This window comes from Dromaius novaehollandiae, chromosome 3 (assembly GCF_036370855.1).
Source record: "Dromaius novaehollandiae isolate bDroNov1 chromosome 3, bDroNov1.hap1, whole genome shotgun sequence".
Taxonomy (NCBI): domain Eukaryota; kingdom Metazoa; phylum Chordata; class Aves; order Casuariiformes; family Dromaiidae; genus Dromaius; species Dromaius novaehollandiae.
Window position 1 is genome coordinate 80,582,138 of NC_088100.1, and position 26,170 is coordinate 80,608,307.

The following is a 26,170-nucleotide window of genomic DNA, read 5'->3' on the forward strand; positions in this document are numbered from 1 at the left end:
GCTTTGGCTGGCTGTAACCTCTGTTTTTGTGGGTAGGGAGAGCCCCCAAATACTTCTCTCTAGCCTTTCTGTATTATAAGTTACAGCTTGGTCTTTCACTGTTATTAAAAGAAATTTGCTCTGTCCTTAAAAGATCGTTTGATACTGCCTGAGTCTTCCTCAGATCATACCTCTTCTGTTTTCTAACTATATCTGGACAGCAGGAAATACTACAGTAAGCACTGTATTGTACTGCTTCCTCTTGTGACACTTTACAAGGGACTCGAAAGAGGATCCAGTGCAATGCTTGTCTTCACCAGACTGTGGAAACCTAGAATAAATAGGTTGTAAAAACAGTGTGTTTAAAAGAAAAGGAAGAAAGAATCTGCATCTGTGATGGAGGAGGAAGAAAAAGACCCATAGTTAAGCAAGGAAGGGCAGTAAATTCAAAGACTCAATATGGTTTTTAAGCTGGATAAGTTGTAAATGATCAGAAGGTGTTGGCAGAGTTCAGGTGGAAGAGAGTGAAGGGAAGTTTGTGACACAGAGGCACCATATGTTTTGAGGGTTTGAGAGAAGAAAGGATTGGCTTTGATGTAAATGAAAGTTGTCAATGGACAAAGGTGGTAGTAGGGGAGAAGAAAAACAGAAAAAGACAGAAGTTAAGCCAAATAAAAGATAATTTGTTTGTGAAATGCTGTTAGAATGAATGAGTTACAGGTTCCAAAAGGGCTGTATACTTTAGTATACTGTAAACAAACCTAAAGACTTTTTTGGAACACTGATACAGATGTAGTTAGTTTTAATAAACTTCTGTTCTGGTGTTATGTATATATGATCTCCTAACTAGAAATAAAGCATGTTTATGTTATAGTATTAGAAACATAAGAAATATCTGAATTTTATCCCATATAGTAAAATATTGGGAAATTTGAACTGTTATTGTCCATGTTATCAATTATTCTGTGGGTAGAGTTCTTCAAGAGTAAGTATCATACATGACATGCAATGTTCAGTAATAAATACTCTCACTTTTACAATGATATGTAAGCCATTCCCTTTTTCATGTTATCTTCCTATAGAGCTGTAACAGCAGCTACATGAGAGAAATCTGCATTGGATGGCTCTTATGAGGGAAACAGCAAGTTAGGCAAATGTGTTGATGGAACCAAATACTTCATTTTCAGTATCTATTTCCAAAAGGAATAAAGCAGGCAGGGAATCTCCAGGTTACTTCCAAGTGAACATGGCTCTTTTCTAAGCAAAATTTATTTTGGGTAGAGGAGAGAAAACGGGCATTTTGCCTTGGGCACTAAAATGTCTTGCTACGGTGCTGATCTCCTGTATAAGACAGAGTAATATTTATATGCACACTGAGTCTTACTTGATGCTCTTCCATGACAGTGAACTCTCCTAGCTGATTGTTCATTGAATTGTAGATTTAATAGCACAATTGAATTTAGCAATAGAATTGTGGAAGGATGAAATAAAAATTTAGCAAACAATAGTCACTTGTTTATAAAGACATATGCAATGCCACTGATTTTCTTTGCCTTTAACAAGATATCTGTGAAAGAGAAATAACTTTCTGCATATTTGATTTAGTTCACAGTTTTATAATTGGCACTTGTCAATGTACAAGTTTTATTTCTGTTTTAAGATGCATGGAAGAAACACCCTGGCATGTGCAGCACTAATTATTCCCTCCCTTTCAAGAAATGAGAGATTTGGAATTCAGTGTCTTCTGAAATGAGCTGTAGTTTCTTACTGCACATTTATAAGCTTTGTAACTATTGTTAAAATCAAATCCCACACGACTGATGTAAAATATGTTACTGTTTATGGAAAATATCTTCTCATTTTTCAGTTAAGGTTTGCAAAAGCTAGAATGTTTTATTTTACCCCATAGTTTTGATTTATTAGTGGTGTCCTTTCCTGAACTATGTTTTTGTGGGATAAAAGAGGATGGGAGGGGAAAAAAGATATCTTAATTTTTAAAAGGATAATTGAAGCAAGTTTTTAGTATTACTGAGTTGTCTATTGCCCTTTTGCAATTATCCTCATAATACTCAAGACTGACTGTTAATACAATGCATTTTATTTGTGGGATGCTTGCAGCCACTTCTTAATATGTTACTGTATCTATCTGCTGATATGAAACTGAAGAAATTTCTTGAAAAGAACTTTAGAGGATTAGCAGGCTTACATTATTAACTCAGTTTTGTATTCTGCAGCTTTGAGACAGTCTCTTTTCCTTGCAGATTGAATCTTACAAATATGAGGTTTGCCCACTTATAAATAAGACCTTTTATTAGAAGGAAAGTTGTCCATTATTCTTCAAAATCAAAAAGTTAAAAATGAAGAATATTGTATTACCTGTCTTTAAAGAGCTAGGGAATAGCTTATTTTCCTCTTCTCTCCAATTCCTACTTTTAAATGAACATAAATACATCTAAATGAACTTAATGATTTTGTACTTTGACATTTAATTTTAAAAAGTACCTTGAATTAAAAATATTTTCCCTAAATCCTGAAATATCTGTAGCCATGTAGCCAACTGTTTAATTTACTTCAGCTTCTTATCTCCCATTCTTGAAACTGATTCACCAAGTATATTTCTAATATACATTAGTAACTTCTTTGGGTTTGTATCTCTTGTGTACCAAAGTCAGAAGTCTACCAAACTTGAATCTTTCTGTGCAGTAATGCTGTAGTCAAGAAATCTAGTAACAGTGGGATAACTGTCTAGACTTGTATCAATATGGAGGGCTATAGAAACCTTAACTAAGAAGTTTACCTTTCTCAAAGCTTGAATAGGCAGCTGTGAAGAATTTTTATATTGCTGAGAAGTGTTTGGCCTCTGAATATCGCAGAAGAAAACCCTCAATATATTGTCGTTGGTCTGTAAAATTCCATTCCCCTTGTTTGAAAAGTTTACCCATAAAGGCTCAAAATTTTAATTCAACACTGTGCCCCATTGACAGTCCATGAGATACAATTTATCCGTTCAGGCATAATACCCCTGGTGGGAAAGGAGGGAAGAAATATTTCCAGTGAGCATGAGCAAATAGTTTAGTGTCTGTGCTCGTTGCACCCCAAATGTTTCTTCCCAAAGAAGGATCGTGCTGTTATTCATTTTCTCTTCACTGAGGAATGGACTGTGACCACCAACATAGCTCTAGACAGATCCTTGAAAGGCCACTGAACACTTTATTTAAACTTGGGTTGAGAAATAAGACTGTCATTTGAATGGTTACTTAGAGATAACTTTGTCTTTTTGTATTCATTCTGAGAGTATGGATGGCTTCTCGGTGAAACACATTTTGTGAAAAATTCCTTCTGCATTTCTGTAAATACATTATAAGAAAAGTATCAAAACTAGTTTAAAAATACGACCAAAGTGTTTTTAACCAGTACAGTCTTAAAAAGAAGTCTATTACCTCATTGTTATCAAAACCATGAAATCATAGCATAATTCAGTTAGGTATTCGAAGGTACCTTTAATGTGAGAGCAGATTGCTCAGGACCTTGTACAATAGGCTGGTGAATATCTCCAGTGATGGACATATCACAGACTCTCCAGGCAACCTGTTGCTGTGTTAGATTCCCTCACTGAGAAGACTGCAACTTGTGGTGGTTACATCTTGTCTTTTCTCTCTGTACCTTGGAGAAGAGTCTGACTCTGCCTTTTCTATAACCCCCTATCAGGTAGTGGGACACTGCAGTTACTCCCCACCTTAACCTGCTCTTCTGCAGGCTAAACAAGCCTAACTCCTTCAGCCTCTCCTCATCTGCTATATGCTGCAGCCCCCTGGTTGTCCTGGTTGCTGTCTGCTGGACTTGTCCCGTTCTGTCCAAAACTGGACACTACTCCATATGTGGCCTCACAAGTGCCAAACAGAGAAGAATAATCTCTTCTCTCAGCCTTCGGGCTATGCTCTTGCTAATGCAGCCCAGTATGTGGCAAGCCTTCATCTCTGCCAGGGTGCAGTGCTGACTCCTGTGTCACCTGCTGCCCTAGAGGGTGCCACAGTCCTTTTCTGCAGAACTGGTCCTGAGACAGTTGGTCCCCAGCCTGTGCTGGTACGAGCTTGTCCTGTTCCAGCTACAGGACTTTGTTGCTGACATTTGTGAGTTTTCCGTCAGTCCCATTCTCCAAATTGTCAAGATCCTTCTCAACAGCAGCCCTACCCTCCAATGTACAACAATCCCCCAAGAATTTGATCTTCTACATGAACTTGCTATTCCACCCCATTGTTTGGATCAATATTAAGTAGTACTGTCCCCACTATCAACTTTTGATGAACCCTTTAGTTACTGGCCACTAATTAGAATTCCTTTTGCTGATCACACTCCTTTGAGGCCAGCTGTCCAGCCAGTTTATATCCATCTTGTAATCTGTGTGTCCAAACTATATCTTTTCAGTTTAGCTACAATGATGCTATGGAAGACTGTGTCAAAGGCATTGCTAAAGTACAAGTAGATGACATCTATTGCTTCTTCCTCATCCACGAGCCAGTCATCTCCTTATGGAAAGCAACTGGGTTGGTCAAGCATGATTTGCATTTGGTAAATCTGTGCAGGCTGTTCCTAATCAACTTTTTGTCCTTCATGTGCCTGGAAATGGCTTCCATGAGGATTTGTTCCTTAATCTCTGTGGGGACTAAAGGCATGAAAGGGACTGGTCTGTAGCTTCCCAGATTCTTTTTCTTGACCTTTTTAAAGATGAATACAATATTTGCCTTTTTTCCAGCCGTTAGAGACATTTGCCACTCACTAGCATCTTTCAAAGATGAAGAGTAGCCTTAACATGACATTGGCCAGTTCCTTCAGCACCCTTGGGTTTATCCCGTCTGGTCCCATGGGCTTGAGTATGTCCAGGTTGCTTGATCTTCCTCTTCTGTAGGTAATGCTTCACTCCCCCAAACTGTGTCAGTGGGCTCAAGGACCAACCTAACAACTCATCGAAGATTGAAAAGTTTCTATCCTCAATTCAGTTGTCAAAGTTGAATTGCTGCATGAAATGTTAAAGCTTTGAGTAAGAACAGCAATAAACGGAATGAAATGAAAGAAGGTAGCCCTACACGACACCGTATTTATTTGAAGACTCTTAAATACTGCAGCTAGATACAGTTGCTCACTGAACTAGTTTCTCACTGCATAAGAGAAAAAATGATTATTGCATAGTAGCAGTTTTTAAGCAGTTACAGTTTATTATGAATTATGTGATATGACTGACCATCCTGATCTCATCAAAATTAGCATGTTTTGATTTCCACACTTGCTGTGCAGTACAGAAGATCACAAGCCTGTGTATTGACAGACTCATAGCTCAATTAGAGAATCTGTGGTTTTTAGTCAAACCTAATTCAAATGCTCCAAAGCTGTTGTGTGATCCATGGAGATACAACTAATACTTTCCTTCTCACAGCAAAATTTTTTGATGAGATTTGATGGACATCATCTATGGGACTCATACTTCATTTTTCTCTTTTCTCTTCATTCCTTCTGTTTTTCAAAAGAGCATCAGAACTACTTTGGAATAGATGAAAATCTTGGACCTGTAGCAGTCAGCATCCGAAGGGAGAAGGTTGAAGACTCAAAGGAGAAAGAAGGATCTCAGTTCAACTATCGAATAGTTTTCAGGACAAGTGAGGTAAACTTCTTTCATTCATTGTGCAAAGGAATGGAAAAAGATAACTTAAAGCTTAGGATAATAGTTTCTCCTTTCATTTGTCTATGGATAGATTATTAACTTTAAAAGACCTCTGTGAATGGGAAAGGGATATTTCTTGTACCATTAATAAATATAGCTGGCCTCTGAAACAAAATTTCTTTCTTCTCTGCTACATAAAATTCTTCTCTTTTTGGGTGGACACCCAAAAGGAGGTAAATTGGATGAAGATGTATATATCTGCAAAGGTCAAGCAAAGAAACAGATGATAAGAACAAAGCGGAAGATAAGTTTGGATCCAGGTGCTTGATGTTTCTTGTGATAGGAAAAAAAGATTAAGAAGTTTAGGAGGAAAAAAAAAGAAGAGAGAAATATGAAAGCTAGTATTACCACTTAAGTGAATTTGTATGTGTTTGGTTTCCGAATACTCTGTATTAGCACTTGTATTTTCTGTGAGGAATTCCTTTTTTGTATATTTCTCTTGTACATACATAATTTGTGGATGGAATATTAATATGTTAATAAATAAATGTTGAAAGAACACTTTTCAAGTCTGACCACAACTTCTATTTCGGGTGAATTTGTATTCTTTGCAAAAGTAATTTCTTCTGTATCACAGCAATTAACTTTGATTTGTATGTAAATATACAATGTTACCGTTGTAGCAAGCAACCATAAACTTTCATAATCCATTGGAATTTTGCCTTCTGTTGTTGGTAGGAGACACAGAAGCACTAGCTAGACTTCTTGATATATCTGGGCTTATGTGTTTTTACTGAACGTATGTATACATAGGTTTTTCAGGCTAGATTTTTCGTTTTTTACCCAAAAAGGTGTGTCTATATGTATGTATGTGGGGAGTGGTGATTCAGCTGGCTGGCTTCTAAGCAGCATTTCTCTTGTTGCAGAATCCAATGAGGATAAAGCATGGTAGTTTTAAAAGAATAAGTGAATGGGATAAATAAAGTTGCTGTTAACTGTGGTTTACCTGGCCTAGCCAACCTGACATTCAAACTACTGTGTCTGCTGGGGTAGTATGGCATTATAACTAACAATTTTTAGTTATCCCAGTGCTTAAAATTTTTTTTTCAAAGAAGAAATAGTCTTAGAAATTAGAATAAGTTAAGATGATTATCAGTTAATTTTTTAAGCAAAAATCATACTTGTCACTGAGAAAATAAGAGCCTGTATCCTCTTTGTTTAAAAGTAATTTACTAATCTTTGTGCAAGTTTAAAAAAAAGTAGGATGTTTTTCTTCCCACTCATTCTCTCTTCCATACTTTTTTTATAGCCTGATGATCATATCTTTAAAAGTCATCACAGTATTAGAATTAAGAATATTTTATATGCTTTATCTTTACTGCAGCTTACTACACTTAGAGGAGCAATTTTAGAAGATGCTGTACCATCCACTGCTAGGCATGGCACAGCAAGAGGCCTGCCTCTCAAAGAGGTACTAGAATATGTAATACCGGAGCTGAGCATTCAGTGCCTGAGGCAGGCTTCCAACTCACCGAAAGTCCCTGAACAGCTGCTTAAACTGGATGAACAAGGGGTATGTAGTGTATGAGTCTCTTTAAAGACTGTTAACTTAAAAGATTAAACTTTATGTCTTAAATATTTTGCTGGTGATATTAATAAACATGGATCTATGATACAAACTGGTCACTTCCTTGATTTTGGAGATAATTACTCTCAGCTGTGTATCTTCATTGACAAAATGAGGTTTGCTTTTCAGCATGGCAGTATGTAAATGGTATTATGTTTACAGAAATCAACTTTTCTTCTTTAATTGTATTTAAAAATTAGAAATAATAGTCTTATTTTCTAAGCAAATTGTTTTTAAAATACATTGAAATGTAGGAAAAAAGGACTAGTCTATAAAGATTCTCTTTAGACCAGAGAGTGAGAAAAAGATTGTAACTAAACTTTTAATTTCTGTAAGTAGTAGTTTTTACAATTTGTATTTGCCCTTTTCTATGATGAAACACTGAGTGCAAATAAAATGCAAATGAAATGCAAATGAAAATAAATTTAATGTATTTTATTAATATTGATTTTAGGTAGAAGAGGCAAAATCCTGAGGATATAATGTGTTAAGTCTCTACATTGAAAGTTTCACAGTTTCTTTCTTTTTTTCTCTCTCTTTCTTTTTTTTCACCTCTTTCTTACATTAACGCTTTCTGATTCACTTGTAGCAGTCTTTGTTAGTAGACTGGAATGCTTCTGGGTTCAAACAGCTGAAATTCTAATTGGAACTATCTACTGAATTGACACTGCATCAGCAATGAAACATTAATACGCTTTAAATTCAGAGAGAAAAATGGTGAGGTCTACTGGGTGCAGTGACGTGAATCTGCCTCATTCAAAAACTAGTGAGGAAATTTATAGCTTCTGAATAGTTTGTGAAGGACAGGCATGTAAAGGCTTTTAATACAGTTTTAAAGGATGTTTTAAAAGATGTTCATTTAAAGGAAGTATTGTGTTTTCTATGCAAAAGTCAGTATTTGTCTGTTGAAGTTGAATCAGCTGATAGATCCAGCTGATTATAACCGTGGGATAATTATTTTTTGTGCTAATTCAGCTTCAAATGCAGTGATTGTGTCTTACATTTTGGTGTCTACCAGAATTCTTCTGTCTTGTTGTAACAGTTGCTGAAAACCAAGTAAATGTAGACAAAGGAAGAGAATTTATTTTTTTGTCAAGCTAGTTTTATATGTATATTTTATTCCTTTTGTTTGTGGTAGTCTTTGAGGAGAACTTTACTTTTAATTGAAATTTCATTTTGCCAAATGTCCCTATTTTTTCCTGTGTTTGTGCTTCTGATAAAACTTTAAGGGGAAATTAGAAGCAGTCAATCAGTCCTGAATCGAAGAACTCCTGATCTCCTGTCGCTGGAGCTCCAGAGTGAATTTAGATTCATCTAATAAATAATATTAAATGCTTAGAGAAGAACTATGCTCTAGGCAGTGTAGAGCACTTCTTTATTTGACCTGAATGTAATATTTGCCAAACTCACTATCTTTGCCCATAACCGGAAATGGAGTTTGTCCATTGAACTTACCAAAGTGATTTCATCACATCATCAGCTCTTAATTTTGAGAAACAGCAGTGCATAGCTCTTCTTTTTATTTTGGGTGTTCAATTTTGAAAATTCATCTCTGTTGTGAAATGGGCTGTCACCAGGTAGAATGTATCTTATGTGCTGCTTATTATGAGATAATCACTTGAACATAGACAGAAAGCTTGTGCATAGAACTGGCATGCAATCCATTTATGCTTTTAATTCCCTTATGTGCTTGATGCTTTGATTTTATTAATCAAGCAAATATAAAAAGAGTTATGCTTGGCAGATGAAGGTGATGACTGGCTGAAGTATCATGAATTTAAAAAATATGAATAATGACCTACAGGATTAATACTGTCAGCAGAATAATATTTATTTTAGATTTTGGTGTATTAAATATTTGCATAGTTCTTCAGCAGAATGAAGACAGTTTCTGTAGGTAGTGTTTTGATTTCATTTCTATATCAGTTTCATTGTTTTCAGTGAAATCCATGAATGGGCTGAGGAAGAAATGTGTGGCTAAAACTTTTTTCCTAAAATGACAGTAGAAAGTAGATGTAAACTGGATGGTTGACCTGATTTGAGAGTGTAAATAAAGAATCAGCATTTTCCCAGTTATTCTGGCATCTGATGATTAGCATTAGATTTCAACATAAATTTGCAGGAAAAGTCAGCTGTTTATCTAAAACAGTGGGAATGGATGGGAATATTTTTGCTCACTCTTAATTCTCCCCTTGTTCCACTTCCCTATTTCTGCTAATGGCAGAAATCAGGTTTAATCTGTGTATGTTTTTGGTCCCTCTCATATGCCTCTGGGAGTGTTCACTGTTTTCTAGGACAAAAATTGAAGTTCACAAAAAGTCCGGAGAAATTAAGAGCTTTGGTTGCAATGATATATAGTGTCTGTTGAGCATGTAATTTCTTGAAGTTCCTTGCCAGAAAAACTCAAAAATCTGCATGCGGTAAAAGTCATGAAGTTGTTATTGTATGGTAAAGGATGTACTCTAAAAGAAGCAGAAGAGCTGCCAAGATTTAGCAGTGAGTGATCCTGACTAGAGCATAGCCATTTTGAGTCAGGCAGGACTGCTATGCACTTTTAATACAAATCATAATACCTGAGTAGCTAAACAGTTTAGAAAATAGTTTCTACTGTCACATTACAGAATGATTCTCAGATTAAATGTGAGATTCCTCATTAGGAAATCATTAAATCAGAACCATGTCTGAAATTATTTGCTTAGGAAGACTTGGGGCAAACATGGAATACAATTTGAAAACTAGCAAAATTTATTAATTTTAGGTAATCTGTTTTTACGCAGGTTAAATGCCCTGTGTAGGATGCTGCCTAAGTTCATTTAGATGCTTCTTTCTTGGGTCCTAAGTTCTAAGGGTACATAGATGTCTGCTTCTGCACATGCCTATGCAGACGGACACAGGCTATTTCTGTGACCGAGAGTGTTCTGTTGCTCAAGTCTTCTGAAAGGCAGGGGTGTTCCTAGCACGCTGTGAGGGGATTAAGATTACTGCAAATGCACTTGCAGCTGCTGCCGTGTTCAGGAGGAGTGCTATTGGTAGAATCAGCTTTGTATGTAATTGCCTAGTGTTTATAGTACTTGTCCATGAAGTTAAAACCCGGATTAATTCTTTCCCTAGCTTCGGAAGTTTCAGATCCTTATCTTTGCTGTTTCTTAGGACAGTATTTTAACCATGAGGCGATAGGTTGTATTGGAAGGTAGAGATATATTCCACTTCTGCTTGAAATTGTACTGAGATTCAGGAGCTAGTTCAGGAGTCTCTTGAGAAAGGATGAAGGAAAGTGACTGAATATTTCGACATTGAATATTTTGCCCAGATGGTTTGCTAACTTGCCATTCATATTGTTGAAGTCTTAACCGACCTGTCTTCTCCTACTTCCTTCTGCTACTGAACTAGATGATCAAATCATTCCAGATTAACTTGAGTCACTGGACTCCCAGTACCCTAGGACAAGTTGGAGACCAGATTTTTGTGTAGTGTGACTAGACTATGAGATATGATGCTGGTAGTTGTTGCTCCAACTGCTGGTGGCTCAGCACCTTACTTCTCCAGTCCTTAATTGTAGTGTAAAGTCAAGTCAAGGAAATTAACTTAAACTCCCTATGGTTTAAGCTAAACTATTTGACACAGCTGGAACAGAAGTGGCAGTGTGCTCACAACCAATCTATGTCTCTGCTGGGAAGTGTGAAGTAGCAGCACCACTTTCTATAATCTAATGTTTATATAAGCAGTTCTGTTCCAGTCTACTCCATGAATTGTCCAAGCTATTTTTCCACTGAATAAAACAGTCTCCGGTGTAGAATCTGGAACCTTTGTTAGATGCCTACCTCTCTCCAGGCAGTGCTTCAAAATGGGGACCAAACTAGCAAGCACTCTGGATGAAGAATGTCTAATGCCAGTCAATAGGAAATATCAAGAACAAGCTGGTATCTTAATGCTGCTCTTCTCCAGAATTTAGAGGTCTGACTCAGGCACCTCCTACAGTGATCTGTAACCTAGAATCTTTTCTTATTTCTGTGGAAGGACCTCAGTTATTTGAAAGAACTTGCTTTTTTTTTTTTTTGGAAAAAAAAAAAAACCTATCATTGGAAGTTCAGGGTGCCCAAATCCTGTACTGAATCTGCATATGCTTAGGTAGGAAAAAAAGTTTTATTTGCTGTTGAAATGAAGAAATCTTTTTGTATTGGATATGTATTGTTCCGCAGATCTTTTTGTCCTCATAAATTAATTTGTTGGCCAGTTTCAATTATACTTGATGAAGGTCCTAAATGTATTGTATTCTGACATATGTCACGTAAATTTACTACTTGAATAAGGGGAAGAGAGCTCAAGGGAAAGGCAGTAGCATAAGTTCAACTGTATAGGGCATCAGAAAACTCAAATAGGAAAAAGGTGACATACGCTCTAACCACAGAAAGGATTGAATGAAAGCTGACATCTTATCAGAAACTGGGTAATCTAGCTACAGGAAGCACTTATAAGAACAGCCTTCTCATGGAGCTACCTTTTTTGTGTAACGGTGTATAGAAATTTCACTACAAGCAGAGGCTAACTTTGATCAAAATAGGTCTTCAAACCATTCTGTTCCTCCAGGACGTGAGTGTTTTTCTTTGTTTGGGCTTTTTTTTTTTTTTTTTTTTTTTTTGTCTCTTGGCAACTGCCTTACATGCTACCCTATTCTTGCAATGCAGAAATGCAGAATTTACTGAAGTGGGAAGATTAAACATTATTTGAAGTTCAGAATTATGTTTGTGATACTTTTTTCTTTCGTGTATGTATGTTTTTATGACTAGACCTTTCAGTGTTTCCGTCTTGCAGCCTTTCCTAGATATTGTTGTGATAAACAGTGCAATAGCAGGTCTATGAGTCTGAGTTTTGCATTATGCTTTACACTGAAGACCTTGTGTTATGTGTCTAAGGTGAAGCAGACTGTTCTTACCACCTTTGCTTTAATACAAGTGGTATTTCTACAGTCTTTACTTGGGACATTTTAGACGCTAATCCTGAAGTTTGATAAAGAGAAGACTGTACAGCTGGAGAGTTGATTTGAGTAGTGTATATAGTCTTAAGGGAATCTGATGTGACTGATAGTCTCTGCCAGTTTGCGAAGCTGTAGCATTTGGCAGTAAGAATAATAGGACTAATGTATTCACATGGAGGTTTCCTATTTGTCATCATAAATATGTATAAAGGCTAAGAAAAGAAGACAATATCTTGGTCCAGATATAATCACCTCATTTTATACTAATATTCTAGAGTTGACTTTAATTCATTTAACAAAACTATTCAACTGCAATCTGATTTCTAGTTTAAAGTTTACTGTATGTTGGTCAGATTGTGTTTACATGGTAAAACCTTTGAAAATGGGGAATGATTTTTTGCAGAAGACAGTTTTTTGGGGAGGAGAAAAGATGTATTGATGCATATAAGAGAAATTAGTGTTGTGAGAGTCTGTTCACAGTGCCTTGTGAGAAGCAGGTCTTCTGAATGGCTGCTTTTAGGTAATTGGAAAGGTTATTGGGTGGCGGGAGGGAACTTCACATGCAGGGACTGTCTGGCTGAATTTTAAAAAGTAAAAATAGATAATTTTATTTGCTCTCTGTGATGACTTAATTTTCCAAATCACAACACTTATTTCTGTCATCCTCAAGTTACTCCTGCCAGGCATTGTAACAGTGTTAATAATTAGTATTTGTTTTCGTATTTGCTTTCTTTTGCTTCTGTAATTTTCCTTTCTTTTTTTATTTCAGCTGAGTTTTCAACATAAGATTGGTATCCTTTACTGCAAAGCAGGCCAAAGTACAGAGGAAGAAATGTATAACAATGAGATGGCAGGGCCAGCATTTGAAGAGTTCCTTGACCTCCTGGGCCAGAGAGTACGGCTAAAAGGGTTTAGTAAATACAGAGCTCAGCTAGATAATAAAAGTAAGTTGTGTTTCTGATCTGTGGTAGAAACTGTAATTCTTCAGTGGTAAGCAACTTCTGCAGATCGTGTTTTGTCTGCTCATGCTCTTGACTTTGGGATAGACTAGCAAGATTATAGGCTAGATGAGGAAGATGAAGTACATGATAAGAACAGTATATGCATCACACCTTGTCTGAAAGATTATTTACTTTTCCTGTGACAGAAAAAAGATTGGAAAACCAAAACAACTTGTTTATTTCATTTTCTTGCACTTAATAAAGTACTACGAAGTATGTGATTCTTGTTTATTTCAGAATTTTGCAGCTACGTTTTACTATCTTATCTTTAAAAAGACATATTTTGAAATGTGCAGTCATAAGATGGGACTGTTTTCCTTATTCCTCTTAGACTTCTGCATTTCTGTTAATCAGTGTATACCTTAGTGTTTATGTTTGAGGAGAAATCAAGTTTTCAGCAGCACATTAAACATGTTACCATTCTCAGTTAACAAACATTCATCTACCTAACTCTTGTGTTATTTCTGCCTCTTCAGGACAGTGCGCTAGTATAAGAAATTATCTGTATAGTTTTTTTTTTTTTTTTTTTTAGCAAAAATAGAACCCGAAGTATTGCTGTTGGCAAAGTCAGTGGTATGGTTAATGGCTTCTTCATTTGCATTGTTGGTCACTGCCTTTCAGTTTTTTCTGAGCTTCATTTACAGCTGACCAATTAGTACATCATTAACTTAACTCATTCTCTTAGTTTACTGTGGTGTTAACAAAATTTTGACAACTGATTACTATGAGGTGTGATCTACAGATATCATCCACTCATCTACTTTATTGTAACATACTGTTTGAGTCATATGCTTATTTTTTCTGTAGCCTGTCTATTACATCCTGAAAATAGAGTTTTATTGCATACTATATGTGGCCTAAGTATAACAAAAATGGAATATTTTCATTAGCCAAGTACGTCTGTTTAGGTTACTAGATCCTGCTACTCATGTACATATTCTATTTACCCCTCTAATCGAATGGGAAAGTTGGATGAACTGCTAGAAATAAGCTGCCAAGAAGGCAGCTTTCTAAGCAAGAAGCTTAGAAAGAAGTACATAAAGGAAATTAAGGGAAGATCATCTTTTCTTGCAGTGGATGTTTGCCTTCTGGCTAGCCAGAGAGATGTAGGAATAGATATGTCATCTTTTTTTCTGCTTCTCTGTTCCTCGTGCCACTTATCCACCTGATTTAATCTGGTTCTTAGGAACATCTTGCATGTTTTGCTACTTCATCATTAGTCTTAATTAGTCTTAACTGGAATACCTTTTTTGTTTGTTTGTTTTTTGTTTTTTTGTTTTTTTTGGAAATAGTACATTTGAATGCTGACCAGTGTCATGTCATGGTCATAAAAGAATTTTCATTCTGGTATCAAACTGGTAGTACCCTTGATGGTCTGTCATCTGCTGTACAGCATTTGGAGTGAGACTTAATGAGTCTTATTAGAAATTTTTGGGGAATGTCTAGTGAGTGCAGCTTGTGGTTGTACTCAGTGCAGATAAACTGTCAATAGTCCGATCTCCAATGGGGAAAAAGTTCTGAGAGGTTGGTGATAAATCTCAGGCTTTTGGAATGAAGGGAAACCAGCTCTGCAACTCCAGAAATCTTTCACCTTCTCCATTCCCTGTACTCAGGGGGGAAATAGTGGAAAAGGTGAGCTGAATCCTAGGACGGACTTTTCCATTTTATGACTTACAAGGTGGAAAACCTGCAATTCTGTAGCCCTGTCAACCCACTTAAGCACCACATTTTTTTAAAGTTAAAGCCTCTTTGCTTAAATCTTGCTTGTTTCACTTTAATAATCCAGGCTTAATATTGAATATTGCATCCTGTTTCAGTACAGACTAATAATTCATTTTTTAAAATTATCTTGTAGAAACATTTATTAACTCACCATGGTTGTCTGTTCTTTAGGTTTGGTTCAAGATTACAGAAAGAAATGACACCTTGGTCTGAAAAATTTGAGGGGATGGGGGAGGTGTTTCTTTTTCCTTTTTCCCTCAGTCAGAGCATGACCAAATATCCCCTGGTAATTTCTGCATAGGAATATATATGCTGGCCTGTCAGCTGATGCACTTTCTATATTCGCTGTGCTTCAGTAAGAACATAAACTGCTGATTGGCTTTGCTTACACATCATTCAATAACACAGTTTTGGTGTTTTACTAATGCATAATTTTTTTCAGGTTTAGGGCAGCAGATACAGTATGGTTACTGCTGAGTTTTACATTTAAGTGTATGTTTGTATATTTTGAACAAGGGAACAAACACAGCCAAAAATTTGTTTTAGGAATACAGTTATTTAAAAAAAAATACAGTGTAGAGAAGAGTGCTGGAGAATGTTTGCTGGTGTGGAAAGTATGAAATTATTTAAAACAAATGAGCAAACATTGGAAAAGGGAAGAATAATTGATAGTTGCCTTGTCTCACTAGGGTCTTCCCAATCTCCTACTTTCAAGTTAAATGCGTTTACCTAAATAATCCAAACACATCAAAGAAGGTGAAGAAAAAGGATTAAGTTATGAATACAAAGTAAACCCCATCTAATTTGCTGTAAAAATTCTGAAATGCAAACTGTATTGCTAAACTTTCTAAATACAAATATTGAAAGTCGTATCATATTTGAAAATGTTCTTAATTCTAAAAGATCTGAAAATTCCCAGGAAAAATTATTTTACAGTATACCATAAGGTACAATGCATATATTTTATGTTTTTAGAGTGTCTCATCTGCAGTAAGTGTTTTAATGTGAGATCTGGAGTAACATTATCAGTAATTTATTTTTAGTAAGGTATAGGATAAGTCAATTGTTATTATTAACTTTTTAAATAACAGAAAATATACACTGTACAAAACTATACTTAAGTAGCTAAGTGAAAGTGACTTGTTCTTTTTCATAAGATACTAAGAGTTTATATGCTTGCCAGTGTACTCAAAATTAAGTCACTTCGGTCCTAATCTCATAGACAGCAAACTCTTTGGGCAACTTCTTGCAGAAACCATCTGTTATAATATGAAACTAAAGAGTAGATCTTTAGCTGATGAAAAATGTTATAGACCTGTTGAAATAAATTTTAAACTGCATTTGTAGATTTAAAATTGTTTCTTAGACATAGCATGCAAAGAGTGGTGTCCTAAAAAGTAGTATGAATGCTCTCTTTCACTGACGACCTTCTTGCAATTTAATTCATTTTCAGCTGATTCAACAGGAACTCATTCTCTCTATACTACCTATAAAGATTATGAGTTAATGTTTCATGTATCAACAATGCTTCCATATATGCCCAATAATAGGCAACAGGTATGTTTTTACCTTTCCCATTTTCATAGTAATTTTACGTTATAAATATTTGAATATACTTTTGTTTGAAATAATACTGATATAAATCTGAATTGTTTTATATGAAGTATGACTCTTAATTGGAATTGTTTGTTGAAATACTATAAGGTATTAAAAACCCATAGGATTTTTTAAAAACATCTTTATAATTCAGGAACTTATCCTATCTCCTCCATTTGATGATGCTATTAAACAGTATTGGTGCCTGTGGTGAATGAAGTATCTTTAATTTGAATTGAATTTATATCATTTGTATATTTTAAATATTAAATATTGACTGTAGTCTTATGGTTAAAATATATGTATAATAAGATTTTAAAATGATTCTGCATAATCCTCCTATTACAGATCTTGAAATTTTTATTAATGTACCAGCTCAGTCACAAATGCCTTACCATATCCTTCAAGGTGTCTGCTTGGGAAGACAGAAAACTGCAGTGTATTTATATTATTTCTGGAGAATTCGCTTTGCTTATGTAATAGTTCTGAATATCTTTAAAGCATGAAGGATGGCTAAAAAACAGCACAGCATCCAAAGTGTGCAGAGCACCAGTAAGGTTACATTGTCTTTGCCTGTCTCAGGTATTTCTTCTGACTGAATTAAAAACTACAGGCACATTTGGTATAGTATATCAAAACTGGCACTTAAAAAAGGTGGAAGATAGAGCTGCTCATAGATCAGAATGAAGATAAGTCTGTAACTTTCTGCCTTACTACTCTACATTTTTCTATTTCTGCAGAAATAAGCATTAAAGAGAATTTTTAAGAATATCCTCTCATTGCAATGCAAGATACAAAGATTTCTTGTATCTTGTATCTCAGTCATAGTGGAGGATTGTCATGAAATAAAGATGCTCTCCAATTTTATTTTTGAGCAGCATACAAAAGTTGTGGTTACTGTTTGTTAAACTGTATGTGATTTGCATCTTTCATGTCTACCCTATCAATAGGTGTTGTGGGAAGAAAAAGTGATGTGTCAAGGCAGCAACAAAAGATAAAGAAAACAATTAAAATTCTTGACAAAGGATAAATGAAAGTTGAAATGGAAGAATGTATATAATGTATTTATGTATTTTAAGTAGTTAGTGCATAATGTTCTGAACTGTTTGAAGAACTGTTCCGACTGAGCAGTTAAGATAACTGCAGAGTTTTAAGCCATTACACTTAGGCTTTAGATAAGGTTTAAAGAAACTGTGTTAGGAATCAAAAAGCAGAAATCCTCCACAGTACGAATAATATGAATGTTTTGACCAATCATGTCTTAAAATATATATGGCTTTCAGAGGAGAAAATGTTCAGCCTTATCACACACTAAACTGTGCTAATATCTAGTAATCAAGATACTGGATCATTTTCACTGATTTGAAATAGCTCCATTTCTCTGAACTTTCACTTATGTATTATTACTATACTGGATTAAATTATTAAACACACTAAGAGTTGCTCTGTTTAGTACTCAGTCAAAATGCTTTAGTTGTTAGTTTAAATGTATAATTTAATTTGATTTATACACAAGAATACTTTGTTTTTACACATAATTGAAAAATACTTCAGGTTTTCTTGAGATACGCTACCCTTTGAAAAAGAACTTGGTGGCTGAGGTTCTGAAATCACATGAGACAGTTCAAAATATTGTTATATTTTAAATCAGGTATAATTTGCATATTTATCTGAAAAAAACTTTACAAGTTTTCAAGGCACAGATGCAGAACCCATTGCAATAGTAGAATATTTCTGAATATATTGATCTTTGACTGGAAAACATATGTAAATAGGGAAAACTGTATACTATTAAGATATAATATACTGAATGAGCTTGCCTTATAATGAAAAATGAATATTTTCATAGCTAATCACAGGCACTGACAGTAAATATGACCTTATACGGAGTTTATTACCTTTGGCATTGTCTTTCACAACTTTCCCTTTTTTGTGAGAATAGGATATCCTCTCGCCATGATCCACTAATTCTTGTAAATGTTTGCTGTTTGTCTCCTTCGCTGCTGTGTTGCTCAGCCATTCCTTATTACTGTCCTTGCGCTTCTTTCTTTGCTTTCCTTTCATTCTTTTCATTTCCTTACGTGTCTTTCTTTATAGACAGGTGTCAATTCTTACATACTGCAAAATCTTCCAATGTTAATTCCATGATTTTGCCCAGCAACAAACACTCCTTTTCACAGTGTTTTAGCAGGCACTTATCAGTAATTGTCTGGTTAACAGTTTCAGTATTTACTAAGATAAGATTTACTAAGATGTTGTGATTCATGGCTTTCTTGGGATCAAAATAAGGTGGCAGTTTTCTAAGTTGAAGCAGTATGCCTGTCTGAAGACCCACCATATCATTATTTTTAGATGCCAGTATCCAGCCATATTTGCACAGCATGGACACTGTATAATGAAGTGTGACAAGCACAAATGACCAGAATTTAGCCAGCCTTAATGTGCAATAATCATTATTTAATTTTCTTCTATTACTGTTTAGTTTCAAAATACATATTGGAATATGAAATGAATCAACAGTGTTATCTCTCACAAGCTAGGATAAAATTGGATTAGGTCTTTTTCCTTGAGACTGTATCGATAATGAATACCACAGATGCACTTGCTCATGTCCTCAAGACAGAGAGAGACTTACAGGTGCCTTGGAATATGAACATTGCTTGTCTCTGCAGGACTTGGCTCAGTAACTCTACAAACCGAAATTAGGGGAACTTAGAGGCCACAGTAACTTTCCTTTTAGATCCTATTACTAATGAAGACTCCCATATCAATAGTTATTTTTTGCTGGCATATTGTGTATGTACTGGCAATGAGGTTATTGCATCCTATCCCTATGTCACTCCTTTAGTAATGACTGGGCAAGATAATGAGCCAATCTTCATCATCTAGGTACAAGACCTTCAATGAGCAAGTACCAAGCTTTTCTTAGATTCCAAATACCTGTTAGCCAGAAGTAGGCCACACCAGAATTGTTTATTGCTTCTTCCAGGACTTAACTACGCCCTGCTTGGTCACTGATCAGGACATCCCTCTAGTTTTAGAGCCAGCAGGAGATCCAAAGAGCAAGGTAATTTTCGCTTTGGCCGCAACATAGGCTGGAAACTTTCAAATCAGCTGCTCCTTCCCTAGGACAGAAAGCACGACCAGCCCTGGTGTGGCCAGTTCCTTCTCCTTTACTGGCCTTTTCTCGAAATTATAGTTCAAGGCTTTCCCCTTTAAACTTTACCTTTGCAAAGTCCCTTTCCAAATCATTCCCTTGCAAGTTTCCCATTCATGCATTTGCAGTCTGCTTGTGTGCACCTAGTCAGACCTGATTAATCCAAATCAGTCTAAATCATCAGTTTTCATCTGGTTTAGTGGAAACTTAAAAATAAAACAGATATGCAAGAGTGAAATAAACTTGTTGAAGCTAAGTTTCTGTTAAGATCTTTGAGATAACCAGACATATGGCTATACCAAACACAGTTTAACCAGGTCTGATGAAATATCTTTGACATTTGTTCTGTTTTTGGTACTGATTAATAACCCAAATTGAAATTAGAGCTTTTTAAAGCCACTTATTTTAGAAACATACTAAAATAAGTTTGAAGGGTTTTGTTTTTGTCTCTGAGCATCTCATCATTTAATTGAATGAAGAATATTTTTCCACTCCTATTTACAAGGAGAATTCCTTGTTGTTTTGCAGTTTGAATAGGCAATTAAAATTCCTCAAAAATGTGTAGATTTCTATGGCTCTGCACAGCCTGTAAATGTGCTAAGTTTTACGAGAACAAATATTTTTCCTTAGAGATGCATATCTGAAAATTAAGAATTGACTATCATAGTTAAGATCTCATATTTAATATAGTAACTGTTACCTTGTATAACTATTTTTAATTTAATGGATTCTGCTTTTCTAACATATTTACCTTACTGGACTTCCCTTTGTGTGTCTTGAATTCTTATATAAAATTTCTTTACTGATTTCCTGTTGACTGCCTGTCTTACTGTATTGGGTTCATGTGCATATTCTACTATACTGGTTTAGACTGATTCTAGAATGATGTTACGGAGTGTTTGTTATCTACTTACTGTAAGTAATTCTCTGTAATCTGTGCACCCTGTTGAGAATTCCTAATGTGCTCTGCATTGGCATGAGATTCTTTATATTATGTTAGAAAGGCAGATTTAAAAAAAAAAGAAGAAGGAAAAACCTGAGCAGACCTCAAAATGGGAGAGGAAGGGGAAGCTGAGAACCTGAAAAAAAACTAGGAGATGAAAGTTGGGAGGAAAATACAGGTCATAGCATGGAAACTAGAAAAGGGGTTGTTATAAATCTTTTGCTTAGTTCCAGTTTCCTTCAATTCCTCTTTCATTTTCAGAATGCAGTCTTTATTTACATTTTCTAGGGAAGTATGAGTTCCTTCTTTTTTCTCCATTCAATAGTTTCTTCTTCTCCTATTCCTTTTTCCTATCCAGAGCACTACTTTCCATCCTCCAGATCACTCCAATTTACTTCCCTCCCCTTTCCAGTTCTTTGCATTATGATTCCCTGTACACAGACACGACTGTGTTTTGCCGTTGCATTGTGTTGAAGTTCACTGACCACTTATGCATGACAGTTGTTTATAATGGTGTTACATTGATTTTATTTTAAAATGTTGAAGAAGTCACTCAGATCTCAGCAAGCTTGGTAAGGTTCTAATAAATGGTGACCTGGCTTCCCATTTGCTATTTTTTGTGCCTCTTCAGAGATTTAAGTTCTAAAAACAGGTGTTTAGGGAGAGGATATGAGAACTACCTTCATTTTTAAAAGACTGTTATTGCTAGTACAATTTCAAACACTTCTAAAACTTGTCTCTTAGTAAGTGACTGTTATTCCTGCTTAAGCAACCTGTAACTGTAAGTAGAACCTCCTAAAGATGTCTGCCAAACCAGAAAATGTTCTTGAAAACAGTGATTGTCTGGAGAAATAAATTTAATTTTAAAAAAGGTGTTGCTTTCTAATTTTCCAGTTTTGCTATATGAAGAGTTAGTTATATAACAAAGGCAGCAATGAATCAGCTTATACCTAATAATTGGAAGGTTTCTTACAAATTTAACTGCAGTTTAAATTCCAACCTGTAAGATAATAATAACCCCTAAACATGAACTTGTGCTTCACTACTACAATCTAATGGTTGTATAAACCAGCTTAACAAATTAAAGTATACCTGACATACCTAGTTCTGTTCCCCATAGTGGGCTTTTATTGTAATTGGTATGCAACAGGATGTACATCTTAAGTTGCTCAGAGAGTCGGTTATTTTGGGTTTAGTCTTAAAAAATCTGAAAACATGACTTAATCTCATGGCCTACACCAAATATTATTTTATTTCTCATATCTGCTCTGAAATTTCATCATTAGTCTAGTTTATTTAAATTGCATTTGGGATTTTGATTATGTATAAAATCATATAGATATGTTAACTGAGTGCTTTAAAATTGTGCTTTTGGCCATTTTCACTAGCTTTAGAATATAAACCTCTGTGTTGTTTTAGGACAAGTAATGAAAAATACTTATGGGTCTTAGGCTTTAATATGTGCAACTCTACCTCTTTTGTGGGTAGCTGAAATACTAGCTTTTAATGCAACTGAGAAAATACAAGTGAATACTCTTTTATTGGAAAGATTATATTCTGTAAAATCAACCTGGTATAGAAATTTTTCCTTATTCTGCCATGAAGTTTTCAATTAAACTTATTCTTGTATCCTTTTTAGTTGCACTAAAGCTAAAGAGCCAAGGTATAACTATGCTAATAGTTGACAAAGCAAATTCCTTCGCACACTTTAGGTGTATAAGACATTTGCAACCTAGCACATGCTAGACTACTTCTTTCCCTCTAGTGACATAAATGGGTGTTTTTCTAAGCAAAGTTATTTTAAAAAAGAGGTGTAAAAAATTTGAAAGATATTATTTACTTCCATAAGAAAATTAAGTATCATTTTATCATTTTTTTTTTTCTTTTTTGGTGAGAGTAGTGGTCCCTTATTGCTGGATGCATTTTGTAGTTTTTATTAGTTTTTTTAAACTGTAATAATTATATAGTACTTTACATTTTTTGTTAAATATGTTTTGATCATAAAGTAAAGTACATAAAGTACAAGAATGAGTTTTTAATTAATAAATGAGTTTCTAATAGCTGCTGTTCGTCCACAAGTCTTCTGTGTCTCAGCTTCATTCCCAAGTATACAGTATTTAAAAACTGTGATTAGTATTCACAATAGGCTATTTTTAAAAAGCGCTAAAATCACAATATTAAGGGCCAATGTTTAATAAAAATGCAATGTGCAAAAGGAATGTGTATTGGAAAAGAAAATCAATATTACATTTTTCATATAAAAGCAGGTATTACACTATAAAAAGGGAACTGATGTACAGAAGTATACACAGTGATAAAAGTGATGTAACATATATTTCTTATTACTACACTCATGCACTAAAATAAGAGAAATAAATAAAACCAGCAGAAACTGACCAGAACTAGTATGGGGATGTGAAAGAAGTCACTGGTATTTTTGTGATCTTAGTCCAATTTCATTTCCCTGTCTTTTTGCAGTTCAGCCTGATATTCTTTACCTGTAGCTATCCAGGATACGATTAATTAAATGATATTTTATGAAAAAAATAAGTTTCTTTTTTTTGTTTGTTTCTCTTTTGCTAAAATGAAAGAAAATATAATTTTTTTAATAACTAATTTTTCAATGCATGTTTCTTGTCCAGCTGCTAAGGAAAAGGCATATAGGAAATGACATAGTTACCATTGTCTTCCAAGAGCCAGGAGCACTTCCTTTTACTCCAAAAAATATTCGTTCCCACTTTCAACATGTATTTGTCATAGTCAAAGTGCATAATCCTTGCACTGAAAATGTGTGCTATAGGTGAGTAGAGCCTTATAACTATTTAAATTTGCTATTAACTCTACAATGAAATTGTCTGTTCCAACAGTTTTGTATTTCCTAGAGATATGTGTACAATTTTAAAATTTCTGCTTCATTTTCTGTAAGTCTGAGACTCCAGTGAATACCTTGCACACATTTGGAATTATGGGCATAATTTGTAGAGTCAAATAAGTAGGTATAGACCTCTAGGCACAAAAAGGGGCAATAATATTGTGAAAATAAAACTTACCGATACAACAATAGAAACTAATTTAGAATTTGTATTGCATGCTTCCTTTTTCATAGAATAAGAAGGTCATTTAAAATAAAGTATTTTAGAAGGCTATTAACATATATATAAATCCCTGGCTGACTATATGACACCAGGATGAGTCACAGCCTTTAAGCACTTGAATCAGGGCTTTTGAGGAGCACAAAAGCATCCCAAATTTCAGTTCGCCTTAGCTCTCACACTCAAATTAAGGCATCATGAGTTCTAGCAAGCCAACCTGGGTGGAAGAATAATTCTGAACTAGTTGGGAATTGTTCAAATAATGATCAGGACTTTAAGACTAATGCTGCCAATTCAGCAGGTATCATGCTGGATTTATGCTTTCTTTTAGAAGCTGGGTGTGTTTAAGTAACTGTTTTGTGTTTATTAAATAATACATGGCATATTTCATAAGTTACTTTTTTCTTATTACTTTATGATGGCTGTCTGTAATCCCAAATGTGACTGTACTTCAGTCAAACTACTAGTGGTTGTACATAGTTTCCACTGCATTTGGAAATCCTTTTTCATTTGAAATATGTTGTGTGTCACAACATATATATGTATATGTTGTGTGTGAAATATGTTATCAGTTGTAGGTATAACTGTGTATCAAATATTTCCACTTCCTTTATATCTTGCTATGAACTGTCTAGGTATTTTTGAAAATCCATCGTTTGAATTGCAGATATTTTGAAATTCCATTCACTTAGAGTAGGCAACTTAAACTGATGCAGAATGCAACTATTATAGATATGTTTGACACTGGTACTTTTTCCTCTGTTTTCATGCTTCATTCTTGCGAGATGTCTGAGGATTGAAATAAATTTTATTTCTGGTTATATATTTCTCAGTTGTAAGATCACGCAACTGAGCACAAGTTGAAAATGATAGGCAGATTTACATAAAGAAATCACTTTAAAAAATCCTTGATCTTGATGACAGTATCTTGCAAAGCATTTCTGTATTTATTCCAATAAAAGGAATGAGATACTGACTCTCCAAAAAGTCATTATTGATGTTCTTTGTCTTACTAAGATACACTTACAGTGTCTGTTATATACTCAAAACAAAAAAGCCAATTCTAAAACAGACTATCCCCTCAATTTTCTTTGATGTGTAAAAGAGAATATATTTAATAGGTTTCCTGAGTGTTCCACCTAACCTAATTATTGAAATTTCATTATTTAAAATGTCTAAAAATTGACATGTGAAAGCTAAACTCATCTGTGTAAATGGACTGTATAGGTAATAGTCCTGCTTATTGTCTAAACGCCTTTCTTTTTTAAAACAAATTATCTATTTAATTGTCTCTTTTTATTTCTAGTGTTGGTGTTTCAAGATCAAAAGATGTACCTCCATTTGGTCCACCCATTCCCAAAGGAGTAACTTTCCCCAAATCAGCAGTCTTTAGGGACTTCCTTTTAGCCAAAGTTATTAATGCTGAAAATGCAGCACATAAGTCAGAAAAATTTCGAGCCATGGCCACAAGGACACGTCAAGAATACTTGAAAGATCTGGCAGAAAATTTTGTTACCACCGCTACAGTGGATACTTCAGCAAAGTTTAGCTTTATTACTTTAGGGGCAAAAAAAAAAGAAAAAGTGAAGCCAAGGAAAGATGCACATTTATTCAGTGTTGGGGCAATTATGTGGAATGTGATTGCACGAGATTTTGGCCAGTCTGCTGACATTGAATGTCTCCTTGGGATCTCCAATGAATTTATCATGTTGATTGAAAAGGAATCAAAAAATGTTGTGTTTAACTGCTCCTGCAGAGATGTTATTGGATGGACATCTGGATTAATGAGCATCAAAGTATTTTATGAAAGAGGAGAATGTATTCTTCTGTCTGCAGCAGATAATTGTACTGAAGACATCAGAGAAATTGTTCAAAGACTTGAAGTAAGTACTGTTTCTAAATTGGAGTACCAAAATTTTTATCAACAGTTACTTGTATACATTTCCTTTGAAATGTAATTAAAAACGTCCTGTGTTTGTGCTTGAATAGTGTTTTCAATCTTCAGAGAGTTTTACAGACAATAATCCTCACAACAACACATGAGATAAGTGTTACCAACCCATTTTGAGGGATGAGGAATCTGATACTGATAGTTTGATAGACTTGCCCAAGGCTATGGCTGGTTTTAATGTTGAAATCGAGATTGAAAGGCTAAGCTCTTGTCTTCCGTTGCTGTAGTCTGTTCTTAAATCACACCTTTATAGGCAGAAATGTACCTTAATTAAAGAATATACAAAATCTTAATGTGTAAAATACATTCATTTTCACTTTTACAATAACGTATGTGAACTTTAGCAGAACAATTTATATAAGTGGTATTGCTGATTTGCTTCTCTGTGCTGAACAACTATAGGAAATGAAAGCAACTAGACCAATTAATTCCAGTTTTTACAGCTGACTGGATAAAGCTTTTCAGGCACTT

At 34.9% G+C, this 26,170-nt stretch overlaps 1 protein-coding gene across 12 annotated transcripts in view; it reads left to right on the top strand.

The window, feature by feature from the left end:
* SIPA1L2 (signal induced proliferation associated 1 like 2) overlaps nt 1-26,170 on the top strand; it is a 152,314-nt gene that overhangs the window by 63,247 nt on the left and 62,897 nt on the right. For all 12 annotated transcript variants that reach the window (XM_026117337.2, XM_026117341.2, XM_064509250.1 and 9 more), the window contains 6 exons: nt 5,502-5,635; nt 7,020-7,208; nt 13,007-13,181; nt 16,414-16,517; nt 23,299-23,456; nt 25,055-25,631. In XM_026117337.2, coding sequence (XP_025973122.1) covers nt 5,502-5,635; nt 7,020-7,208; nt 13,007-13,181; nt 16,414-16,517; nt 23,299-23,456; nt 25,055-25,631 — 1,337 coding nt within the window. The remainder of the gene's footprint in view (nt 1-5,501; nt 5,636-7,019; nt 7,209-13,006; nt 13,182-16,413; nt 16,518-23,298; nt 23,457-25,054; nt 25,632-26,170) is intronic.